This window comes from Phocoena phocoena, chromosome 3 (genome assembly GCF_963924675.1).
Source record: "Phocoena phocoena chromosome 3, mPhoPho1.1, whole genome shotgun sequence".
Taxonomy (NCBI): Eukaryota; Metazoa; Chordata; class Mammalia; order Artiodactyla; family Phocoenidae; genus Phocoena; species Phocoena phocoena.
The window spans coordinates 149,370,435-149,393,189 of record NC_089221.1 but is presented as its reverse complement, the minus strand read 5'-3'; the positions used below and the strand labels follow the sequence as shown (position 1 = coordinate 149,393,189).

The 22,755-nt window shown below is 50.8% G+C and overlaps 1 protein-coding gene across 1 annotated transcript; it reads left to right on the top strand.

The window, feature by feature from the left end:
• The first annotated feature begins 16,369 nt into the window (after positions 1–16,369).
• Positions 16,370–19,522, top strand: NKX2-5 (NK2 homeobox 5). The gene is made up of 2 exons (XM_065874993.1): positions 16,370–16,834; positions 18,412–19,522. The coding sequence occupies exons 1-2, from the start codon at positions 16,504–16,506 to the stop codon at positions 19,050–19,052; spliced, it is 972 nt and encodes a 323-aa protein (XP_065731065.1). The 5' UTR covers positions 16,370–16,503; the 3' UTR covers positions 19,053–19,522.
• Positions 19,523–22,755: the final 3,233 nt, after the last annotated feature.

The following is a 22,755-nucleotide window of genomic DNA, read 5'->3' as shown; positions in this document are numbered from 1 at the left end:
CCCACTGACTCAGGGCAGCTGGTTCAGTGGCCTGGGGCCCTGATGCACCCAGACTTCATTCTGCCATTGGCCCATGGCCAGTCCTAACTGGGAAACAAAACCCCACCACTGTTTGAGTATCTCCTTTATATATTATCGTCAGGTGCCTTAAAATAAAAAAGAAGGCTTTAGGAAGACAAATGGTAAAAATACTGGTAGCATACACTAAAATGACAAAAGGATACTAGCTAATATAAAGAGCTCATAAAAATCAATAAGAAAAAATGAAGATCTCAATAGATAAATAGATAATGCAAATAGGTGATACATTTTTAAAAAGAAAAATACAAATGGATTACAAACATTTGAAACTAATCAAAATAATTTAAAATAATTATAGTCTGATGTTTTCACCTCATATATTTGTAGAGATTCATAAAATGAGAATTCCCAAATTGCTTTCCAGAAGGATTGTACACAGTTATACTCATGTTTCACTCATGTTCTAAGAGAGGGGCTCTTCCTGGGCTGCAGCAATCAGGAGGCAGGACTAGGATTGTGACCTTAAGAGGGTGTAGGATATCTCATCTACATCTCTACATTTACATTGTCTATGTTTTAAAAACCCATGGAGTTTAAATTATTCCACTTAGATTGCTATGTAAATATTTGATCTACCACAATGCATAAAAAAGGATACATAATCGTGATTTCTGCCCTCTCCTTCAAATCCAAAGGGTTTTATTGGAGTTTCCCCTATTTAATGAGTGACTAAAATATTCTTAGCAGAAACAATGCTCTGGCAACTATGAGGAAAACAAGCAGAATCAAACATGTGTTATGTCTTCAAGGAGTTTACCATGGATGGCAGGGCTGGTTGCCCAGAACCCAAGAAGCTACTCAGCCACAGACACCCCAGACATGTGAACCAGCAGTGCTACTACCTCAAGGTCAGAACCATGTCACAAGGCCAGAGCCAAAAATGGATGCTATGGCATTCAGAGAGTAAAAATGCAAATCACAAACCGGGAGATGATATTCACAATAAGTAAATATCCAACAAGACACTGGTATCCAAATATATAAAGAATTCCCACAACCCAATAAGAAAAAGAGAAAAGATTTAAACAGGTCCTTCGCAAAATAGGATATTCAAAAAGCCAATGAACGTTTGAAAAGTTCCTCGATTTCATTAGTCAGTAGGGAAAGGCAAAATAAAACCACACTGAGATAGCCCTACACTCTCATCAGAATGGCTTAAAATTAAAAACTGATTACACCAAGTGTTGGCAAGGATGTGGAGTGACTGCAATTCTCCAACACTGCCAGCATGAGTATAAACTGGTACAACTGTAAATTGGAAAACTGTTGAGTAGAATCTACTAAAATTGAATTTATGAATATCCTCTGGCCCAGCAATTCCACTCCTAGATATATACCCAATAGAAATGTGTTGTTCAACACATCTGTTGTTCACATATGTTGTTCAACAGCATGTGTTCAACAAAAGACATGTGCTAGGGTGTCTATAGCAGCACTCATTTTTCATAAGTCAGAAACTGGAACCCACCCAAAAGCACATTAAGAGAGAAAGGGTCTAAAAAAGAATGAAATATTGCCATTTGCAGCAACATGGATGAACCTAAAGATTATCATACTAAGTGAAGTCAGACAGAGAAAGACAAGTATTATATGACATCACTTATATGTGGCATCTAAAAAATAATACAAATGAACTTATTTATTAAACAGAAACAGACTCATAGACATAGAAAACAAACGTATGGTTACCAAAGGTAAAAGCGGGGTACGGATAAATTAGGAATATGGGATTAACAGATACACACTACCATATATAAAATAGATAAACTCTTAGAGGAAAACATAGGCAGAACACTCTTTGACATAAATCACAGCAAGATCTTTTCAATCCACCACCTAGAGTAATGAAAATAAAAACAAACCATAAACAAAAGGAAAAGACAACCCTCTCGCCGGAATGGGAGAAAACATTTGCAAATGAAGCAACTGACAAAGGATTAATCTCCAAAATATACAAACAGTTCATGCAACTCAATATCAAAAGAACAAACAACCCAATCAAAAAATGGGCAGAAGTCCTAAATAGACATTTCTCCAAAGAAGACATACAGATGGCCAAAAAATGCATGAAAAGGTTCTCAACATCACTAATTATTAGAAAAATGCAAATCAAAACTACAATGAGGTATCACCTCACACCAGTCAATGGCCATCATCAAAATATCTACAAACAGGGCTTCCCTGGTAGCGCAGTGGTTGAGAGTCCGCCTGCCAATGCAGGGGACGTGGGTTGGTGCCCCGGTCCGGGAGGATCCCACATGCCACGGAGCGGCTGGGCCCGTGAGCCATGGCCGCTGAGCCTGCGCGTCCGCAGCCTGTGCTCCGCAACGGGAGAGGCCACAGCAGTGAGACGCCTGCGCAAAAAAAAAAAAAAAATCTACAAACAGTAAGTGCTGGAGAGGGTGTGGAGCAAAGGGAACCCTCCTACACTGTTGGTGGGAATGTAAATTGGTACAGCCACTATGGAGAACAGTATGGAGGTTCCTTAAAAAACGAAAAGTAGAATGACTATACAATCCAACAATCCCACTCCTGGGCATATATCTGGGAAAACCGTAATTCAGAAGGATCTATGCACCCCAGTGTTCACTGAAGCACTATTTACAATAGCCAAGAAATGGAAGCAACCTAAATGTCTATCAACAGAGGAATGGATAAAGATGTGGTACATATACACAGTGGAATATTACTCAGCCATAAAAAGGAACGAAATAATGCCATTTGCAACAACATGGATGGACCTAGAGATTGTCATACAGAGTGAAGTAAGTCAAAAAGAGAAAGACAAATATCTTATAATATTGATTATATGTGGAATCTAGAAAAATGGTACAGATGAACTTATTTGCAGAAATAGAGTCACAGATGTAGAAAAAAAAACTTATGGTTTGTTTGGGGAAAAGGTCGGGGGGGTGGGATGAACTAGCAGATTGGCATTGCCATATATACACTACTATATATAAAATAGATAACTAATGAGAACCTACTGCATAGCACAGGGAACTCTACTCAATGCTCTGTGGTGATCTAAACGGGAAGGAAATCCAAAAGGGAGGGGATATATGTATATGTATGGCTGATTCATCTTGCTGTACAGTAGGAGCTGACACAACATTGTAAAGCAACTATACTCCAATAAAAATTAATAAATAAAAATAAAAAACAACCACAAGATTTACTGTATAGCACAGGGATCTATATTCAATATCTTGTAATAACCTATAATGGAAAATAATCCAAAAAAAAGAATACACACACACACACACACAAACATATATATATATATATATATATACACATAATCTGAATCACTTTGCTGTACACCTGAAACTAACACAATATTGTAAACCAACTATAAAAGAGAGAGAGAGAATGGGTCGGTAGTAGTATTTTCATACAATGAAGTGTTACAAATTAAATGGAGCTAACTACAACTACAAACAGTGTAGATGAATGTCACAAACATATACTGAGTAAAAATTGCCAAACACAAAGAGTCTATATTATATGATTAGATATATGTGAAGTTCAAAAATAGGCAAACCTAATCTATGTTGTTAGAAGTCAGAATAGTAATTATCCTGGAGGAAAGGAGAAGGGGCTTCTAGGCACTGGTAATGTCCCATTTCTTGAATTGGGTACTAGTTACACAACCGTGTTCAGTTTGTGAAAATTGACAGGGCTGTTCACTTTTACTTTGTTCACTTCCATGTGATGCTGGAATAAAAAGTTTCCAAAAACTGGGAAGGCTTCAGAGCCACGTACGTGCTCAGCAATGGGGAGCAAGTACACTCCTGGACTGGGTCAGGGCGTAGGACACCCCAGGGTTTGTCACAGGAACAAACAAAGCTCACTCCCTTAACCCAAGGAGCATCTCCCAAAGTCACTGCCCAGGATCACTGCTCAGGACCCAGGAACTGGCCAAGAACTGTTCCCAGGGCCGCCTGGTACCACGTCCCCTTTCACCTCTTCTCATGGACAAGCAGTACAGCTTCCCCTAAAGAAAAGTACCTAGAGCTTCTAGAAGATGACAGCCACATCTAGGGAGACAGCAGGGTACTGAGGGTCCACACTTGATCTGCCCTTGGCTGTTCTCACCACCCCTAGCTCTAAATGTCCCGACTCCCCAACTCTCACCCCACACATTCTGTTAGAAGAAAAGAAACAAAGCACCCTGGATTACTTCTACAGAAGTGTTCATTCAGAGTAGATTTTTGTGAGGGTCACTGCCCTGGAAGAGTGGCGGAAGCAGCTCTCCCCATCCAGGTGGGCCATCTCCAGATCTACCCAGGACTGAATAACTAGGTCACCAGTGTAACTCAAACAGATGGCATGGCGGTGTCCAGTTCACATTCTGCTAGTTTCAACATAGCACATGGCACATATGACCCACCCTGCAAGACACACAGCTAGAGTCTCCCCTCCACTGCCACAACCAATTTTATAATAATCAAATTCAGTATTTTGTTAATTACACATAAAATGGAAAGGCCCGCAGGGAGTAGGAAGACCTAGACTGAGTTCTTAAAGAATGGGAAGATTCAGAAATGCCTGCTCCTCTCCATAATAAATGAGAACCCAAATTTTCCCAAGGCCTGCATTTTCCTCTGTATGGGTTTGGTGGGTGGTCCTCTCTCAGCAGGTGGGGTAATCCTGACGATCCTGGGCAAGTTGGAAGGGAGCAAGTCTGTACTGAAGCCAAGAAGAAATCCCCCCCGCCCCCGCCCCCTCCAGCTTCCCAGAAAAAAAGGAACCCTGTAAGGAATTATGGGGCTGGAAATAAAGGGAGTCTGAATCCCACCTTCCTAGATGGTTGGTGGCTGTGTGCATCCTTAAGGGGATTGAAATGTATTTGTTATTGTTATCGGATTATATTTCTTTAAAAAAAATCTGGATAAAACCTACTTTGATACATAAAGAAAAATGAGGAGACTAGGGTAGCAGTGCTTAGACATCCAAGAAGGCCCAGGGCCTCCCAGCAGATCACTACATCTAAAAACATTTCGGCGCGGAGCCTGGCCTGCAGATCTCTGCTGAGTGTTCACCACGGGAAGGGGAAGCCGAGGCCGGCCACAGGGCCTTTGCGAAGGCTGGAAGACCAGCCTGGGTTGCATCTTTCCTCTGCGCCCTGTCCTCAGGCCCGGCTGCAGGCAGCTCTGACTCCAACTTGCAGTAAGCTGGACAGGTGACGCCGCCAGAGGCTAGACCGGTGGTCAGATTTGGAGGTCCCACCGACCCTCAGGGCTTGGGAGCTCTCTCCTCTCCCCGCATAGGTCACCCGGAGGCTGGCGAAACCTCACTCTACCGCAGTGCGAAAGGTAACCTGGCGCCGGGCAGGCGCTTCCTGAAGCCCTGGCGGCCCTCTCCAAATGACAAAGCCTATTTTCCTCCGGACGCCGGCAAGCAAGGTTGCCCACAGAGTCGCCAAAGCACTGCTCTCAACAACTATTTCCTTGGAAGAAAAGAAAAGAAAAAAGAAACCGTCCCCTCCCCCGCGAGTGATCTGCACCCCAAGGCTTCCCCCAGACGGGTCGATTTCAGCCTGTTATTTTCCTCCCGGGCCCGAGTGGGAGTTCTAGGCCCCCCGCACCTTCATCCTGGCCCCCGCCTCTTCGTCCCACCCTCCGGGACCCCCGAAGGGGCGGCGGGGCCTAGCCGAGGGCGCTGCGCGTGACCCCGAGCGGAAGGGCCCCAGTCTGGGTCCTAATGCGGGTGGCGTCTCCCTTGACAGGCGGCGTTTGGGGACAACAGCGGGGACGGGAGATAAGGTGACATACCAGAGCAGATTTGGTGCGCGCGCTGATACTCCTCTCCCGACAGGAAACGCGGAGCTATTTAAAAGACCCTATCGATTACTTTATCTTTCCCGGAGGAAAGCTTCTTGCAGAGAGACAAAAGATGTTCCCTACCTAGAGATACAAGGCCACAGCTCTCCACACACAACGGAGGGTCTGCACAGGCGACGCCCAATTAGGGCGCAGGGACACATGTACACCGCAGAGGGCACACCCGCGTGTGTGCCAAGAACGGCTCTGGAGGGCAAGAGCGGAGAGGAGGGCAAGGGGAATTTCACAGGATGATTTGCTGTACCCTTTGAATTTTTTTCTGACCGTGCGCACTTAAAGCACACGCCAAGAAAGTGACTATGCACTTAAAGTACGTGTACGTGTAGCCGTGTCGTTTCGGCAAACTTAAAGAGCACCAGTAAGCACATTCAAGGCGGGTTACTGGTCTCTGTGAACGTATTCCACAGACACACGTCCCAAAAGTGAACGCTCCATCGTGCTCCTTTTAAGTGCTTGAATGTCTGCAACTGTCATGTGTACGCTTAAAGTATGGGGAGGCGTCAACACGGCCCTCTACAGTGCGCTCATTTTGTGCCTGCGTTCCCGCATTTCGCCAATCTGTTGGGAGCGCTGAATGCCGTCAGCGATATCCTGCTACTGACACCGAATTTGCTCCGGAATCCCGAAGCTTTGTTAGCCTCCAGGTCCCCTGCGCCATGCCCCGGGGAGGCTCCTAAGAAATGCCGACTGAACCGAATTGCACGGAATCGAATTTTTTTTTTTTTTTCTATGCAACAATTTGCACCCTAGGCATTCTCAGTGCGTTCCGCCGGGCTGTGGAAACGTCGCTGCATTTCGCAGAGCAGGCTGGAAGATGAGACAAGGAAGGAAGTTGCGGAAGAAGGAAAGGCGATGGGCCTAGGAAGGTTTGATCGCCCATTGCCAGCTTCAATTCGACACTGACCAGGCCGCAGCGATCCAGGGTAGAAGCTCCGGGGGCCACGGTGTCGGCCCGAGCCAGGGAGGCCGCACAGATCTGGGCGCGACTCTTGAAGCTCTCCCCGGAAAGCCACGGCCGACGACCCCAGCCCAAGCTGCAGCACTGCAGACCCCGCGAGCCCCCCCGCGCTTTGGGCAAAAACAGGCGTCCGTTTGCCCAGCTCGGCTTTTCCCAAAGCTTCGCGTTCACGCCAAGGGCTCTAACAAAGCCGTGGCTCCCGAGCTGTACACCCACCCGGCAGGTGTTCACCGGCCCTAGAAAATCCATTTTCCTCTTCACTGTTTTCCGAATCGTTGTCTGTCCGACTCGAATGTCACCTGACTTTTCCAGCTGTGACCTTCAGCGACGGGATCCTGAGGGACAAGTGGCAGCGTCTTGGTTCTCTCCGCCTCTCCTCGCTGTTTTCGCCGGAGCGGTTTGCAGCCGGGGGCGGACTGCGGTCCAGAGGAGAAAGCACGAAATTAACACCAAACGACAACGGAAGTTTAAAAGCGATCTGGCAAACCTTAACACGTGTTTTAAAGCGTGTGACATCTAGGGACCCAGGACAAATTCGGTTATAGAAACATACCCCACAAAGCATGAGAAAGTGGCTTACACAAAGATACTATTAACAAAAACTGTCCAGTCAAACGTGCAAAGGAGGGGATGGGAAAAAATGCAAAGGAGTCAGCTGAAGGCAGTTCCTCTCAGAAAAACAAAAACAAATGTATAATAAATAAGACTTAAATTTGTAGGAAATGTCCCCAGAAGGATATATATTTTTTTAAAGCTGGATGGTGGTGGGAATTAACTGAGAAGGGGCAGAAGGAAACCTTTTAAGGTTATGCAAATATTTTTGTATTTTTTGTAATGTTTTTGTAGCCTGATTGTGGTGGTCCTTGCACGGGTTTATTCATGTGTCAAGATTCATCGAACTGTACACTTAAACTGTGTTCATTTTGTTCATTTTGGGGTTTCATTGTTGTTTTGTTTTTACGGTGTATTACTTATTCAAAATGTATAATTAGGATATTCAGTGCTGTGAATATAAAACAATTGTTAAGGAAACCAACAAAAACAAGAACAGAAGATGCTCATACACCCCCCTGTAGGGACAAGAAAAATTGTGTACTGTCCAAGCACAGAAAATTTTTGGGAAGGGGAAATCTCTTTAATGTTCAGATTTGTTTCATTTGTTCTTTTGCTCCTATGTTTCAGACACCAACGAAAAATGAGGACCTAAAACTTTTCTGGTGTTTACGTGGGTGTGGGTGGCTGTCATCTCCTTGAGGACTGAAGGACTCCCAGGGCAGGCCAGCCACCGGAGAAGTCCATGCAAGGCCACAGGAGCCTTTCCTGGCCGTCGTGTCCCAGCTCCCGTGAGAGCTATCCCGCTTGGAGCAAAGATGCGGTGGCTCCTTGCGCCTCCTGGAGAAGGCCAGAACTTGGAGTGCACGACACCCCAAGATCCCTCCCAGAGGTGGAAGCAGGGCCTCCCAGAGGCTAAGAAGGCCAACAGGGTCCCTGGAGCCCAGAGAGGCCCCAGAGCCCGGCCCACCTCCCTATGGAGACCAGTGACTACGAGGGTCCCACCTCTGTTTGGGGGAACCAGATATGACATACCTCCATGTATCACGCTGCAAGGTAGGGAAGAGTCACTTTGGCCTTGTTAAGACAGATTCCAGATCTAGTTCCGACTCAGAGCTATTTCAGGGAGAGTTTTGGAGGCTGACCCTCAAGAGACAGAGGGACAGTGGGTCCAAGGCCAGGGGCCAGGAAAAGAGGACAGGACCTGGGTGGGGTTACCAGGCCTTCCCACCAGCCTCATCTACTGCCCCACTCACAGCCACCAGACCCACAGCACCTTCAAGCAGCCAGCCAAGGCATTGATTAATGGAGGGAGCTGCATTCCCAGTGACCCCGAAACTGGGCTCTAGTCCTGGACCAAAGCACCAGTCAGGGGGAAGTCAAGAGGGTAAATCTGCTGAGTGGTAATCGGGACCGTTGAGGTCCTGTCCCTGGAGAGTGCTGGACGAGTGCTGGCCACCCCACTCCCCTCTCTCTGAAGCTCCACTGAGCACCCTCCTCAGTCTTCCTACCACTGATGGCTTAGCTCCAGTTCCCTCTTGGAGACTGGAGATTTCATTGAAGTTTCAAGCCATACACACCCTTGATTTGTAAACTCCAAGCTGAGGGGTGAGGCCCATAAATGTGCATTTTTAACATGTACTCCAGGGAATTCTGGCCTAGATGCTTCCACAGCCCAGGATTCTCTTCCCCTTCTTTAAAGGCATAACTTGACTCTACTCTATTTGGAGTTTATCTTGATTGTGTTTTTTTTTTAAATCTCTTTAAGGCAATATACATGCATATGGTAAGAACAACAACAAAAAGGAGGAAATTGTCCTAAAAAAATGTACTAAAATGTCAATGTTTTAGTCCTGATCCCCCCCCTCCCCCAGGACTCTTCCCCAGAAGTTTTCGTTACCTTTTGTTTACCCTTCAAAAAATTTTCGTAAACCCACATGTATGTACATATGCCCATATTTAAAACACAAACTCTGCATCTTGATTTGATATTTAATGTGTCTCAAAAAGTATCCCTAAGAATACATACAAATGTAACTCATTCTTTCTCAAGTCTGCTAGTATTCTGTTCCATGGGCTATATAATTTTTTTAACCAGTCCTCCAAGATAGATATATTGGGTTTGTTTTGATTCTTTAAAAATATTTAAAACTGCAACGAAAATACTTTACTAAACATACATGTGTGTGTAGAACCATCCTAGAAGTGGAAATACTTGTACAAAGGGCTTATGCATTTTTAATTGCGACAGTACCAAATTGCTGAAGAAGTTTCCCAGTTTACACTTCCAATCAACAGCGTGAAAGAGTGACTAGGCAGAGTAATTATCAAATTTCGTGATCTTTGTCAATCTGATGAGTGAAAACCTTTGCCTCGTGGTTTTTAATTTTTTTTCTTCCTTTCTTTCTTCCTTCTCTTTCTTTCTTCTGTTTTTCCTTCCTCCCTTCCTTCTTTCCTTCCTTCCTTCCTTCCTTCCTACCAGCAGAGTTCTGCGAGTCTTGGTCAATTTGTCAATTGCTTTGTTGAGTCATTTTCTTATTGATTCATGGAAGCTCTTTCCACATTGTGGAAATTAGACGGTTTTTGGGTCATTATTTCTAGCACTTAAACTGTGTGCCATTTTCTCTTTGACTCTATTCTGGTTTTGTTTTGCTGTACACAAATTACTTTTATGCCGTCAGGTAATACAATTCATCGTTTATGGTTTCTAGGTCTGTAGTTCTCCTTATCCACCCTTCCAAATATATTAACACTCTAAAATTACTGTTTTAGTCATCTATAGTACTGTTCTGTTTCATTTCTTAAGTTAAAATTTTTAAGCTACCTGGAATCAAATGTATGTGGTGTAACACATATTCACTTTATTTGGAATATGTGTTGTTGTATGGACCACGTTCCCCAAAAGAACATAATATCACAGTTGGTAGGGACCTTATTTCCCATCTTATCCAGTTTCATTCTGTAGGTTAGACAGCCACCAACATGACTCTCCACCCCTCCCCACTGCCCAGGTGAGTCCAGGTAACAACATGGGACATTTCCCAGAATGGCACAGCTGGGAAGGGACCTTAGGTACACCTAAAACCACCTGGGAGACAAACGTGAAACCAGCGACCAGAAAGGAAAAAGGATGTGCTGGAGATCAGCCAAACAGTGGGAAGCAAGACAAGAACCCAGTACTAGTACTGGTAGTACTAGTACTAGTACTAGTACTGGCTCACAGTCTAGTACTCATTCTGGTACAGCTCTGCCTCCTTCAGGGTCTGTGTGTCTTGGGCTGTGAAACACCAGCACCTGATGCAAGGTGGGCACCCAGTCACTGTGGGTAAACAGATGCAGAAATCAGGCCAAGTATCCAGTAGTGACTAGGCCATGGGTCACCTGGAGGCTGGGGGCAAGTTCTGGCCCACTCTTCTTTTTTTTTTTTTTTTTTTTTTTTTTGCGGTATGCGGGCCTCTCACTCTTGTGGCCTCTCCCATTGCGGAGCACAGGCTCCGGACGCGCAGGCTCAGCGGCCATGGCTCACGGGCCCAGCCGCTCCGCGGCATGTGGGATCCTCCCGGACTGGGGCACGAACCCGCGTCCCCTGCATCGGCAGGCTGACTCTCAACCACTGCGCCACCAGGGAAGCCCCTGGCCCACTCTTCTAAGCCTTTCCCCTCACTCCCTACCCCCTCACACACATGCACACTCATACATATATACACACAAATCCACCAGCCAGGTGGATCTGCCTGCTGTTTTCCACTTATGTGGGCTCCAGGCCCTTCTTATGGCTGAGCAACTTTGGACAGACAGCCTTTAAAGCAGCTCAGGGGACTTCCTGCCTGTCCCAGCTGGCTAGAGGAGGCTAGACCCTGGGGCGAAGGAAGCCACAAGCCTGGCAGATTACAGGAGCCTTGGGGACATGAAGATAGTATTTCCAGGGCTCTGCTCAAAGTGCCCAGAAAGCAGGACCAGCTTTATAATTTGTGGAGCCCAGTGCAAAATGAATGAAATGTGGAGCTTCTTGTTCAAAACTTATTAAGAATTTCCGGACAGCAACAACAGAACACAGGGCCCTTCTAAGCTCAGGCCCCGTGAAGCTACACAGTTGGCATACCCATGAAGCCAGCCTTCAGGGAAGGATAGGGTTAATTATAGCGGGAGGCAGGAGAAGCATCCTCCCCAGACCTCTAAAGGCTCAGCTTTTAGGGTAGAAGTGGACTGGGGGGTTATTCATAACAGCCAAAAGGTGGGAACAACTCAAATGTCCATCGACTGTTGAATGTAGAAACAAAATATGCTATACCCGTACAATAGGGTATCATTCTGCCATAAAAAGGAACAAAGTACTGATACTTGCTACAACATGGATGAACCTTGAAAATATTATGCGACGTGAAAAAAAGCCAGTTACAAAAGGCCACATATTATATGATTCCATTTGTATGAAATGTCCAAAATAGGTAAATCTACAGAGACAGAAAGTAGATTAATTAGTGGTTACCTCGAGCTGCGGAGGTGGGAGATGGGGGAGGGTGTGGGGTTGATGGCTGAAGCCTACAGGTTTCCTTTGGAGCTGATGAAAATGTCCTAGAATTAATCTTGTCATGATTGTGACTCTGTGAATATACTAAAAGTCATGGAATTGTATACTTTAAATGGATGAATAATAAAGTTGTCACCAAAGAAGAAGGGGGGGGCCGGTAGGAGGAGATGAAGGAGGGGGCGGAGGAGGAAGAGGACGGAATGGAAGAGATTCTGGAGGAGGTGGAGGAAGAAGGGGAGGTGGAATCTTACATTTCTCCCTCTCTTTCTCTCTCTCACTCAGACGAACTATATGCCAGAAGCCCCCGTGTCGATGAAGGTGTTGGTGAACCCAGCATCCCCAGTCCAACAACCTGGTCCTCTTCTCTAGCTGCGTGGAGTGTGTGTTGGGGGAAGAGGTAGCGTCTTGTTTCCTCACCAGCTGGTATGACTCTAGGAGTCAGCGACATGCAAGAAAAGAAAACATTCACAGCTCTGCAGTCAGTCCTGTGTTCGAATCCTGAAACTGTCACTTTCCGTCTGTGTGACCTTGAGCAAGTCACTTCACCTTCCTGAGCCTCTTTCTCTTCTGTGGAGCCATCGAGATAAGCGGGTGCGCGAAGACGTTCGAGGGCGTGTGACTCATGCCGTGGGAGAGCAAGAAATTGGTACCTGCTGAGCCAACCCGAATAAGGCGAGTCCCGGGCAGGAAAAATCCGGTGCCCCGGAGGCCGCCCGGGCTCTTCCGGAGCCCAGGGCGAAGGCGGCAGCCCCCAGAGTCGCCCCCCACTCTCAAGCCCCGGCCCTGAAGGAAGGCAGGACGCCTGAGGGGCCCCGCGGCCGGGCCGGGGAGCCGGAGCGAGGGCCGGGAGCCGGGCCGCAGCCGCCGCTGCTCATCCATCAGCCGGACGAAGAGCAGAGGCGCGCTCTCGGCCCTCTGTTTGCTTTCTCGCCAATTATTGCCGCGCCGTAGCCCCTTTGTTGATACAGTAGTCCGAAAAAGTGCTAATGTTCATTTATCAGGGGGCCTGCCGGGGACTCCCACGAGTTGCGATTCTTCCCAAAATATAAACACGGGGCGAGCGTCCCAGACAGAAACCCCCATCTGTTTCCCCGGCGCGGGCCGAGAGCGAGGCGTTGTTGAAGATAAAGCCGAGGATAACGCCGCCTGTCTCCAATGGACGTCTCCCCGGCGCATTAATGACATTCCCGGTGATAGTTCCAGCTTATCTTTCAATTAATCATATATACCTTTTGCGGCCGACCCTGCTGATTGCAGGAAAGTGGGGGCCGGCTCGGGCCGCTCCGATCGCTTTCAATTAATAATATTTTATGTGCGTAGAATGCTCTCAAGTCATCCTGGAATCTGGCTCACCTTAAAGCACCGACTCTTTAAAAGGCAAGGAAATAGATTTTCGATCTCTCCTCTCTGCTCCTTTTGTCTTTCTCCCTCTCTCTGCCTTTCTCTGGACTGAAGGTTGTTTGTTTGTCCTGCTAGTTTGGCCAAAGTGCGGCTTAGAGAGGCGGCCAGGTTAGGTCAGTCGCCCTTGGGAAGGAAGATGCATCCCTGGTGGGGCTGGGGAATCAAGTTTCCTCCCTCCCTACCCCCAACCATGGCAACTTCACTTAAAGAAAACAAAAATGTTTTTACTGACTCAGAAATTGTGAGGACTTCAAAGAAAATTAGAAATTGCTCTTGGACATTTCTCTGCAGAGACCAGCATGGGTCACCCCAATTTTGATTTTACTCGTGTTTATCCGGTTTTGCCCCGTTTTCCTCTTTTTGGCAACGCTAAGGCCTGTTTTAGATCCAAGAGAAATTATTACCGGATTCACAGAGGGTGTGGGCGGTTGAAAACTTATTGATTTTGTCCAAATATGGAGGGTTTTCTTTCCTCCCCTTTTCATGACACCTGACCCACAAATCTGTCAGCCCTAGGAACCCCCATACCCAAAAATAAGTGATAAATCTTCACCGCCTTGATTTGCAGAGGAAATGCTGAATTTTTCTCTTCCTCCAGAACTGCCTTACAACACACACACACACACACACACACACACTAAAAACAGAGATCCCGGATGCAGCCTCAATGTCCCCCATTAAACGGTAATATTTCAGGCGTCAGCTCACACTAATCTTTCAAACTGTCATCGCGAGCCGCCCGGCCAGCCCATTCACTTAACAGCGCTCCCAGGACCCTCGCTCCGAGCTCTTTTCAGCGAGACGTTTAATTGAATCGGATGTGGCTCGTTTGCCAGACGTCACCGCCTCGGCGATAGGCATCCTCTCCCATTCCCCAAAAACATTCTTGAAAGGCGAGGCGGGCCCCCAAGCTAGGTTAGTTGAAGGCAATTACTGTAACATTGGCCAAAAGCCGTGGCGAGGTAGAGCCGAAGAGAGGCCACTGATCTGCAGATCCGTCGAGGGAGAACTCGGGTTGGGAGGTTGGGAAGTGGGCGGGTGCGGAGAGTTCCTGGGGCTTGCGAACTCCCCACATTTGAAAAAAGGAATCTCTACGCAGACCAAGCCAACAGTCCCAGAACCGGCCGTGATCCCCGGCTCGAAGACTTAAAGCGAGATTCCGCCGCGGTGGTGGGGCCCTGGTAGCGACGGCTGGCGCCTGGAAGCCGGGTCGGAGTGCTCCGAGCCTCCGCGACCGCCGCGCGGGGCTCCGCTCTCCTTCGCCCTAGCCCGGAGGCCACAGGTCCCGGGAGTGTGGATTTGATGAGGCGTTGGCAAAGTTCCAACATTAGGCCTACGCTTGACTTCACTGGCGCCCTTCCCGGTGGCCCTAACCGACGGTTCACCGTCAGGCTTGAGCACCCTAAGATTCACGTTCTGGACCTGCTTCATGCATTTCCTGGGCGCCTTGAGGGCGCATTCTGGAATCTAAGGCCCTGAGCCCTGTCCTTAGGTTGCCTTTGGTCCTGTGTGCCTTTCTTCTGGTTCAAACGCTTCTTCCCTGGTCCCCAACTCGCCCTCCGCAAGGAGCCGAGCCCTACAAGTCTCCATTCTCAGAAGGTCGGCGCGCTCCACCCGGACTTCCCCGCAGAAGCTAGGGTGGTGGGAAGTCGACGTTTTTCCCCTGACAAGCCTCGACATCGCTAGAGATAGGATAAGGCGGAGACCATAACCTGGGGCCATTCTGTCTGCCCAAATCCTCCCTGAAATTGTACACAAAATAGAGCGCCTCTCTGCAGTTTTCTGGGGGTGAGGGGAAGGCCCCCCAAGCTTTCATCAGATCTCCCAAGGGACCCAGAAGGATGAGGTGGGCTAGAGCAGGATCTGACCGGGTAGCTTGCTCCCGGGAAACACTTACTTGTTTCTCTGACAGAAGATCCCTACTTTACTGACCCTGGGCTAAAAATTAACACCCTGGCCCCCACCCCCCATGCGCCTGGCCCGGCCGCCGCCGCGGCGCCCCACTCGGAGCCGGCCCAGAGAAATCTTGGCCACGTTGAGTTCAGAGGAGCCCCGCCTGCCTGAGACCTAAACCTGAGCTGGGACCTGAGTCCCTTGTGCTGACAAAGGCCTAGGGGACTCGCTGCTAGGCAGGGAGGGCAGGGGAAAGAGGGAGGTCAGAATGACGGGCCCTCAAGAATAGGAGAAAAGGCCACTGGGAGCTAGGATGCCCTAGAAGACAGCTCTCTTCTGGGAAGCTGAGTTTCTTTGCCGGGATTCTGGATTTGTTTCATTATTAAGGGGAGGGTCATCTCTCAGGGAAGAGACTGGCAGTGACTGGTGCCCCCTGGAGTTGTGTTTGTACACTTACACTACTGTAGGCAGTCCCCCTCCGTCCTACAACCACCCACCTTGCTTTTCAGCTTGAATCACCCAGGAGCCCCCAGAGCCTGGCCTCCTGGCAAAGGGAGTACTACACAGAATCCCAAAATTGTCCAGAATGGCCCCCTCCTGCCATCGCCCCAGAGCAAACCCTTTCCCCAATGCTTCTCTTCTTATTCAGATTCTTCCAAGTCGGACACACCATACCGTTAGTAATAAAGAAAGCCTTTCCAACTTCTGGAAATAACTCAGTCCCCCCAGCCCTCACCCAATCCCAGATCCTTCCCTATTCTGTTTCAGGTGCTGAGGAACATTTCTTCAAATCCCAGATCCACCCAACCCGGCCTAAAGGGCGGATTCGGAGAATAATCGGGTCCTTTCCTGTGCTGGTAGGATTTTCAGGCTAATGTTTTGGACAAATCTCAGGCTGCAGGAGCGAAAGGAGTCTTCCGAACGCGTTGCGGGCCCTTTAAAAAGCAGAGCGGGATTTTTTTTTTTTTTTTGAGCCGTATGACTATATTAGGTGACCCGAAAGTGCTCATCGCTCCTGTCAACGAGGCCCCCGGCCCAATGGCAGGCTGAGCCCCCCTCCTCCGGCCTGGTCCCGCCTCTCCTGCCCCTTGCGCCCCGCACTACCTGCCGCCCGGCCACATCCCGAGCTGGAAGGCGGGTGCGCGGGCGCGCGGCGGGCACCATGCAGGGAGGCTGCCGGGGGCCGTGGGCAGCGCTGCTCTCTGCCGCCCACCTGGCGCTGTGAGACGCGCGCTGCCACCATGTTCCCCAGCCCCGCGCTCACGCCCACGCCGTTCTCGGTCAAAGACATCCTGAATCTGGAGCAGCAGCAGCGCAGCCTGGCCGCCGGGGAGCTCTCCGCGCGCCTGGAGGCCACCCTGGCGCCCGCCTCCTGCATGCTGGCCGCCTTCAAGCCCGAGGCCTACGCGGGGCCGGAGGCCGCAGCGCCCGGCCTCCCCGAGCTGCGCGCCGAGCTGGGCCCCGCGCCCTCGCCCGCCAAGTGCTTGCCTGCCTTCTCAGCCGCCCCCGCCTTCTATCCGCGTGCCTATGGCGACCCCGACCCTGCCAAGGACCCTCGAGCCGATAAGAAAGGTGAGGAAGAAACACAGGCTCCTTCTCCCCCCTGGGGTTGCTTTCGTCCCCAAACCTCGCGGCCAAGAAACTCTGGCTTGGGTAGAGGAGAGGCGAGTGCCTGGGCGGATGGTCGAGCAAAGGGGGCTCCGAATGTGAGAAGCGAGGTTGTCGCCAGGGTCTCCCCCCACCCCCGCCCCACGCTTCCAGTCGGAGGTTTAGAGGAAATGCTGGATCGTGACGATCAGAAACAAGAGACCGGAGAGAAATATATATATACTTTCTTGCGGCCTAACAAAGCCCCAGGCGGCGGCAGCCCTGCTCCTGGATTTGTTATGAAGTTGAAGTTGAGCGATCCGTTTGTGGTAGACAGAACAGAGGGAGAGAGAGAGAGTCTGAATATCGGGTTTTTTTTTTTAATCTCTTGAGGGTCTTTTTGAGGATCTGACGAAAACCACTAAACAGAAATCAAAATGCTGCACGCCAGACATACTTTTGCGCACAATTGGAGCAGGTCCAGGACCTTCTATAGCCCACCCGTTACCCGGGGTGGCTGGGGCCTTTCCTCCTTTGTGCCCTGAGAGTGGAATGTTTGAGAACAAGGATCTTGAATTTAAAATGGGATACTCCGGACTCTCAAGAATCTGACTTAGCAGCTTTATTTTTCCATAACAATTTTCCCACGCGGCCAGGGCCGAGAGGTTCTCTCCTGGAAAAAGTTAGAAAATGCCGCGCGACGAAAGGCGTGGGGCAATGGAGGAGATGACTGGGGAAGTCGGCCGGATCGCCGCGCGCATCCCGAGGTCCAGGGGGAGGCTTGCCCGCCGGTGGAAAGGGCGCGTCGGGGAGACGGTGGCCCAACGCGGGGTCCGCAAGAACCTGGGGAGGCCAGGGGCACTGGCTGAAGGGCCGCCGAGAGCCCAGAGGGGCTTTCTGTGATCCTACAAAAGTTTGTCTAGTTGCAGAGGGGAGGCCTCAGGAACAGCTGCCGGAGGGCACGGCAGCTTGAATTGGTCACTACCGATTCAAATTCAATTGGAATCCAGGGCCGCCTGCCCACGCGCTGCTTTTTGGGCGCTGCAAAATCTCCGCAGCAGTTGCACGGGAGCCTTTGATAGATCACCAAACCAACAGCTCTTGGCCTTCTGTTTCTTCGGTTCCCGTAATTTTGAGATAGTGCCACCGACCCTGGTGTGAGGCCTAGGTCTCCTTCATTTAACCTCTCAAACCAAAGTAGTCCTAATCTAATTCACCCCAGCGCATCACTTGGCTTTATTTTCTTTGCAACCTGAAGTCGTTAAGTCACTGTCCATCTCTTTCACCAGAATGTGAACCAACCCGAGGGCAGGGACCTGTCTTGTTTTGTCCTCCTGTGCCTAGAGCCGTGCCCGGCACATAGTAGGCAGTCAACAAATGTTGACTGTCGAGCGGAAACCGAGCAGTCGCAGCTCCCAGCGCAGCCGGCAGAGTGACCCGTAGTCAAGCTGGGGGCTCCAGGCAGGATGGGGTGGCACCCACTGGGGCTCATCAGCCGGCGGGAGCTCGGGGGGTCGGGTCGCTGTGACCCAGCGTCTCTCTGCCACTCTGTTCCCCCTCAGAGCTGTGCGCGCTGCAGAAGGCGGTGGAGCTGGAGAAGCCTGAGGCGGACAGCGCCGAGCGACCCCGGGCGCGACGGCGGAGGAAGCCGCGCGTGCTCTTCTCGCAGGCGCAGGTCTACGAGCTGGAGCGGCGCTTCAAGCAGCAGAGGTACCTGTCGGCTCCGGAGCGCGACCAGCTGGCCAGCGTGCTGAAGCTGACGTCTACGCAGGTCAAGATCTGGTTCCAGAACCGGCGCTACAAGTGCAAGCGGCAACGGCAGGACCAGACTCTGGAGCTGGTGGGGCTGCCCCCGCCACCGCCGCCGCCAGCGCGCAGGATCGCGGTGCCAGTGTTGGTGCGCGATGGCAAGCCTTGCCTCGGGGACTCGGCGCCCTACGCGCCAGCCTATGGCGTGGGCCTCAACGCCTACGGCTATAACGCCTACCCCGCCTACCCGGGTTACGGTGGCGCGGCCTGCAGCCCTGGCTACAGCTGCACCGCTGCTTACCCCGCCGGGCCGCCACCGGCGCAGTCGGCTACGGCGGCCGCCAACAACAACTTCGTGAACTTCGGCGTCGGGGACTTGAACGCCGTGCAGAGCCCCGGGATTCCGCAGGGCAACTCAGGAGTGTCCACGCTGCACGGTATCCGAGCCTGGTAGGAAAGGGACCGGTGTGGGACGCCCCCGACCGATCCCACCTCTAAAGAAGGGCACTGACTCTCGAGGAGAGGGAGGGCTCCCGACACGATCCTGCGTCCCTCGGATGTCACATTCACTCCCACGGAGGCCCCGGAGCTTTACCTGCCCTGTGCGCCTTTGTCCCCACGCGAGGGAGAGTTTGTGGTCGGGCTTACGGAGCTGGCGGTGAGTGATCCCGCAGCCTGGTGCCTTAGCCGTCGCCCCGGGAGTGCCCTCCGAGAGCCCACGGGCATCCCCAGTCTGCCGAACACCGGCCAGCTGGGACTGGGAGCCCGGGCGCGGCAGGCCTAACATCCGGCCGCCTTTCCTCGAACCTGGGCCGGGCGCCCGGGCCCTTGCTGCCTTGCCGCTGCCCCCACCCCTGGTATTTATGTTTTTACCTGTTTCTGTAAGAAATGAGAATCTCCTTCCCATTAAAGAGAGTGCGCTGATCCTCCTGTGTGCTTCATTCAGCTTGCGGCGCTTCAGAAACTGAATTTTGGAGGGCAGAGGCCAGCCGGCCTTGAGTTGTAGGGATGGGTATTCACTGAGCAAATTGACAATAATGATGAATAAAGACTCACCTGTGCTGGGTCCCATGTCAGGTGCTTTCTGGGACTGCTCATGTAACCTTCAATAATCGGACAAAGGGAGGTCCTATTTTAAAGTTTAGCAGACTGAGGCCTGGAGAGGTTTAATGACTTGCCTGTGAGCAAACAGCCAGCACTGGTAGAAATGAGGTTTGCCTCTGGGTCTCACTTCAGAGACTGAGGACACTGGCCCAGAGGTCTCAACCTCACCTCCTTAACCCTACTATGTACCAGGCACTGTTCCGGGTACTGGGCATTACATGGAGGGCAAAGGCACCTAGGCCCTATGCGATTGGAAGGCACCAGAACTCATCCCGCTTAGAAGAATGCTGCAGCCCATTTTATAGATGGAAAAGCCCAGAACCAAAACCTTTGTCAAGCTCCTCAGAACTCCCCAGCCCAACGCCGTGGCCCGGTCTCACCAGTTTCTTGGCTGGGCAGAGTGCAGAGCCTGGACCACAAAGAGGCCTCTGGCGGACCGTGCTCACCTCCTTCTGTGGCTAGGCCCCCATGAATTCACGTAGTCAGGGAACCCTTCGCCCCCATTTGGCCGCCTCTCAGCATTTAACGAATTTTGCACTAGTCCTCACCAACGAATGCTGTTGTATAGATTTTACAGATGAGAAAACTGAGGCTCAGGGAAATCCAGCTAAAAACCTGCTCACTGTGGGAGTTTCTTGCTGCCTTCCCCTGTTTTTTCATCAGTAAAATAAAAATAACAAAAATACTCAGGTCCCGCCAGTCCTCAGGGGCTCGGACCTGACTTCCAAGCTCCTCTACCTCCAGCTCATCTACCGCCAGCCTCCAAAGTCAAGAGGAGCTAATTCAATTCTTTAAAAGGGAGGAAAAAGGGAGGGAGTCAGGGACTTTGTGTTCCTGTGGAATGTGGGTTTTTCTGAATTTTGCCTGGAAAGTACAGGCCTGGCTGCCTGGTCCCAGAGCTCTTGGTGGAAGACAAAACATTGCTCCCGGCATATCCTGATTCAGTGCGCCTCTTAGGCTGGGGAAGAGTCCCCAAGCCGGGCCTGGGGCCACCCTTCTGTCGAGCCAGGGACCAGGCAGCTCTGCCAGTGCCTGTACCGTCCTCTATTCCTCAGGCTCACCCCACCGCCTTTGGGGATAGGGGAAGACGCCAGGAGATTCTAAGTGCTAAGAGCTGAGCTGGATGCAGCTTGCGATTCAGGGATGCTGGGGTGTATGCACTCGACCATTGCAGGGCTATGGGCTGTGCTCTGTAAGGAACTGGGAAAGGCTGCCTCAGAGCTTGGCTCGGGGCCCTCGGACTTGAATCTCTCTGCTGTAGAGTCCAAGCCGAGGGCTGCGGGGAGGGGAAGTGTTCAGCTCGGCACTTGCACACCACCTCCTGAGCCCACGACCCTACTCCGAGATGCACACCGCGGTCCCATCTCATGGAAGGGCACCCGGAGGCAGTGCCAGACCACCAGACCAGCTCTTAATTCAGACAGCCCTTTCCTACCAGGCAGCCCCAGCAGGCGGCCTAACTCACACAACCGGGGAATCCTTCGACCCGGAGCTCATCCACATTCTCACCCTTAATTAGTGTCCAGCCGGCCCCCACCCCGGGGTCCTGCATGTCCGTGGGCCTTTCTCATCTTACACTCGTCTACGGCAACATTAGAGAGAAAAAAAAATTTTTTTCACAACGTTATACTGCTACGGTTTTTCTATGATGCCTCTGTCTCCCTCTTTATCATCCTTCAGGAACCAGCTGAGTGACCCCAAGGTCTCTCACAAACGGATAACAATGGCTGGCTGGCTTTGGGCTCACTGAAAGCCAGGACTCCGGGCTAAATGCTTACCGGGGTTCTCTAATCTAATCCATCTTAATTTGCAAGCCAGGAAGCTGAGGACCAAAGGTTAAGGTAATGGTCAAGGTCATACATTTCCTAAGCGCGGAACTGGGAAACCCACCGGGCAGATACTGAAGGGCGGGGATGGGCGTGGGCGTGTTTAAGAACCGAGAGCCCGTTCACGTCGCTCTTCAAGATGCAGCGGGACGCTGCTCCCTGCCCCGAGCGAGCCTACGTTCTCACCAGTGGGGTGAGGATCTCAGCCTCGGTATCCAGGCTCATTATGGAGTAAACTGTAGTGCGCAGAGCCCTGGGAAGCGGCACACGGCTCTCGCCAGACGAGGGTGTTGGGTCCGAGAGCCAGGGGGATGAGGGTCTAAGGGTCATTACTATCTTAAACTAATGACGCCCGCCTTCCCATAGCGACCCCTTCGCAAATCAAATCGGCAGTATTTGTTTTGTTTTCCAAGTATTCTATAAACAAAGCGTGCAGAGTGAGAATATTCAACCAGGACAGAAAAGTGAGAAATGCTGGGGACCTCCGAGGTGGCAAAGCCCGCGGAGATCAGCGCGGTACAGGCGGACTCTGCATGCCCAGAGTGCCAGGGGCGCACCTAGGGCAATAGTTATACTCAATAATTTTTTTAAAAAAATCAGCCACCCGCCGCCGTTAAAAATTAATGAGATGATAAACCGTGACATTAAAAAGAAAGAAGCTGGCTCCGCAGGCTGAGGTGGAGTGCTTCCCTCAAGCCCAGCGCCGCCCTGCACCAGCCGGCGGGCGAGAGCCCAGGCTGAGGGTCCCCAGCACAGAGGCTGGGCCACCACGCCTCTCCCCTTTCCGCCGAGCTCTTGCCCAGAAGTCCTCTTGCTTCCTAGCGTTATTCCCAGCGAACAGACACAGGTTTGGCCAAATCATAATAGCTCCCGTTTTATTTTGTATAGATTCCCCATTAAATCGATGTCATGTGGCGTATTTCAATACCTGTATTTAAACGAACGCTCAGAGCACGCAGGGTTCCCTGGAACTTTACGACTTGACAGCGGCCGGGAACCCTGGCTGCTCCTTGGCAGGCACGCCTTTCGTGGGCCTGCCCCTCGCTTCCTCTGGGAGGTATTCCTGGCTCAGGCCGCGGGCGCTCCACTGCGGGAGCCAACAGCCCGGCAGCTCCGGTCTTGATGACCTCCCTGCTAGACTGGGCTCCTGGAAAAAGGGGCCAGTGGCTTAGATTTCATTTATAACTCATGGAGCTTTCTGCGGTACGAGCACTGTCCTAGCTCTTC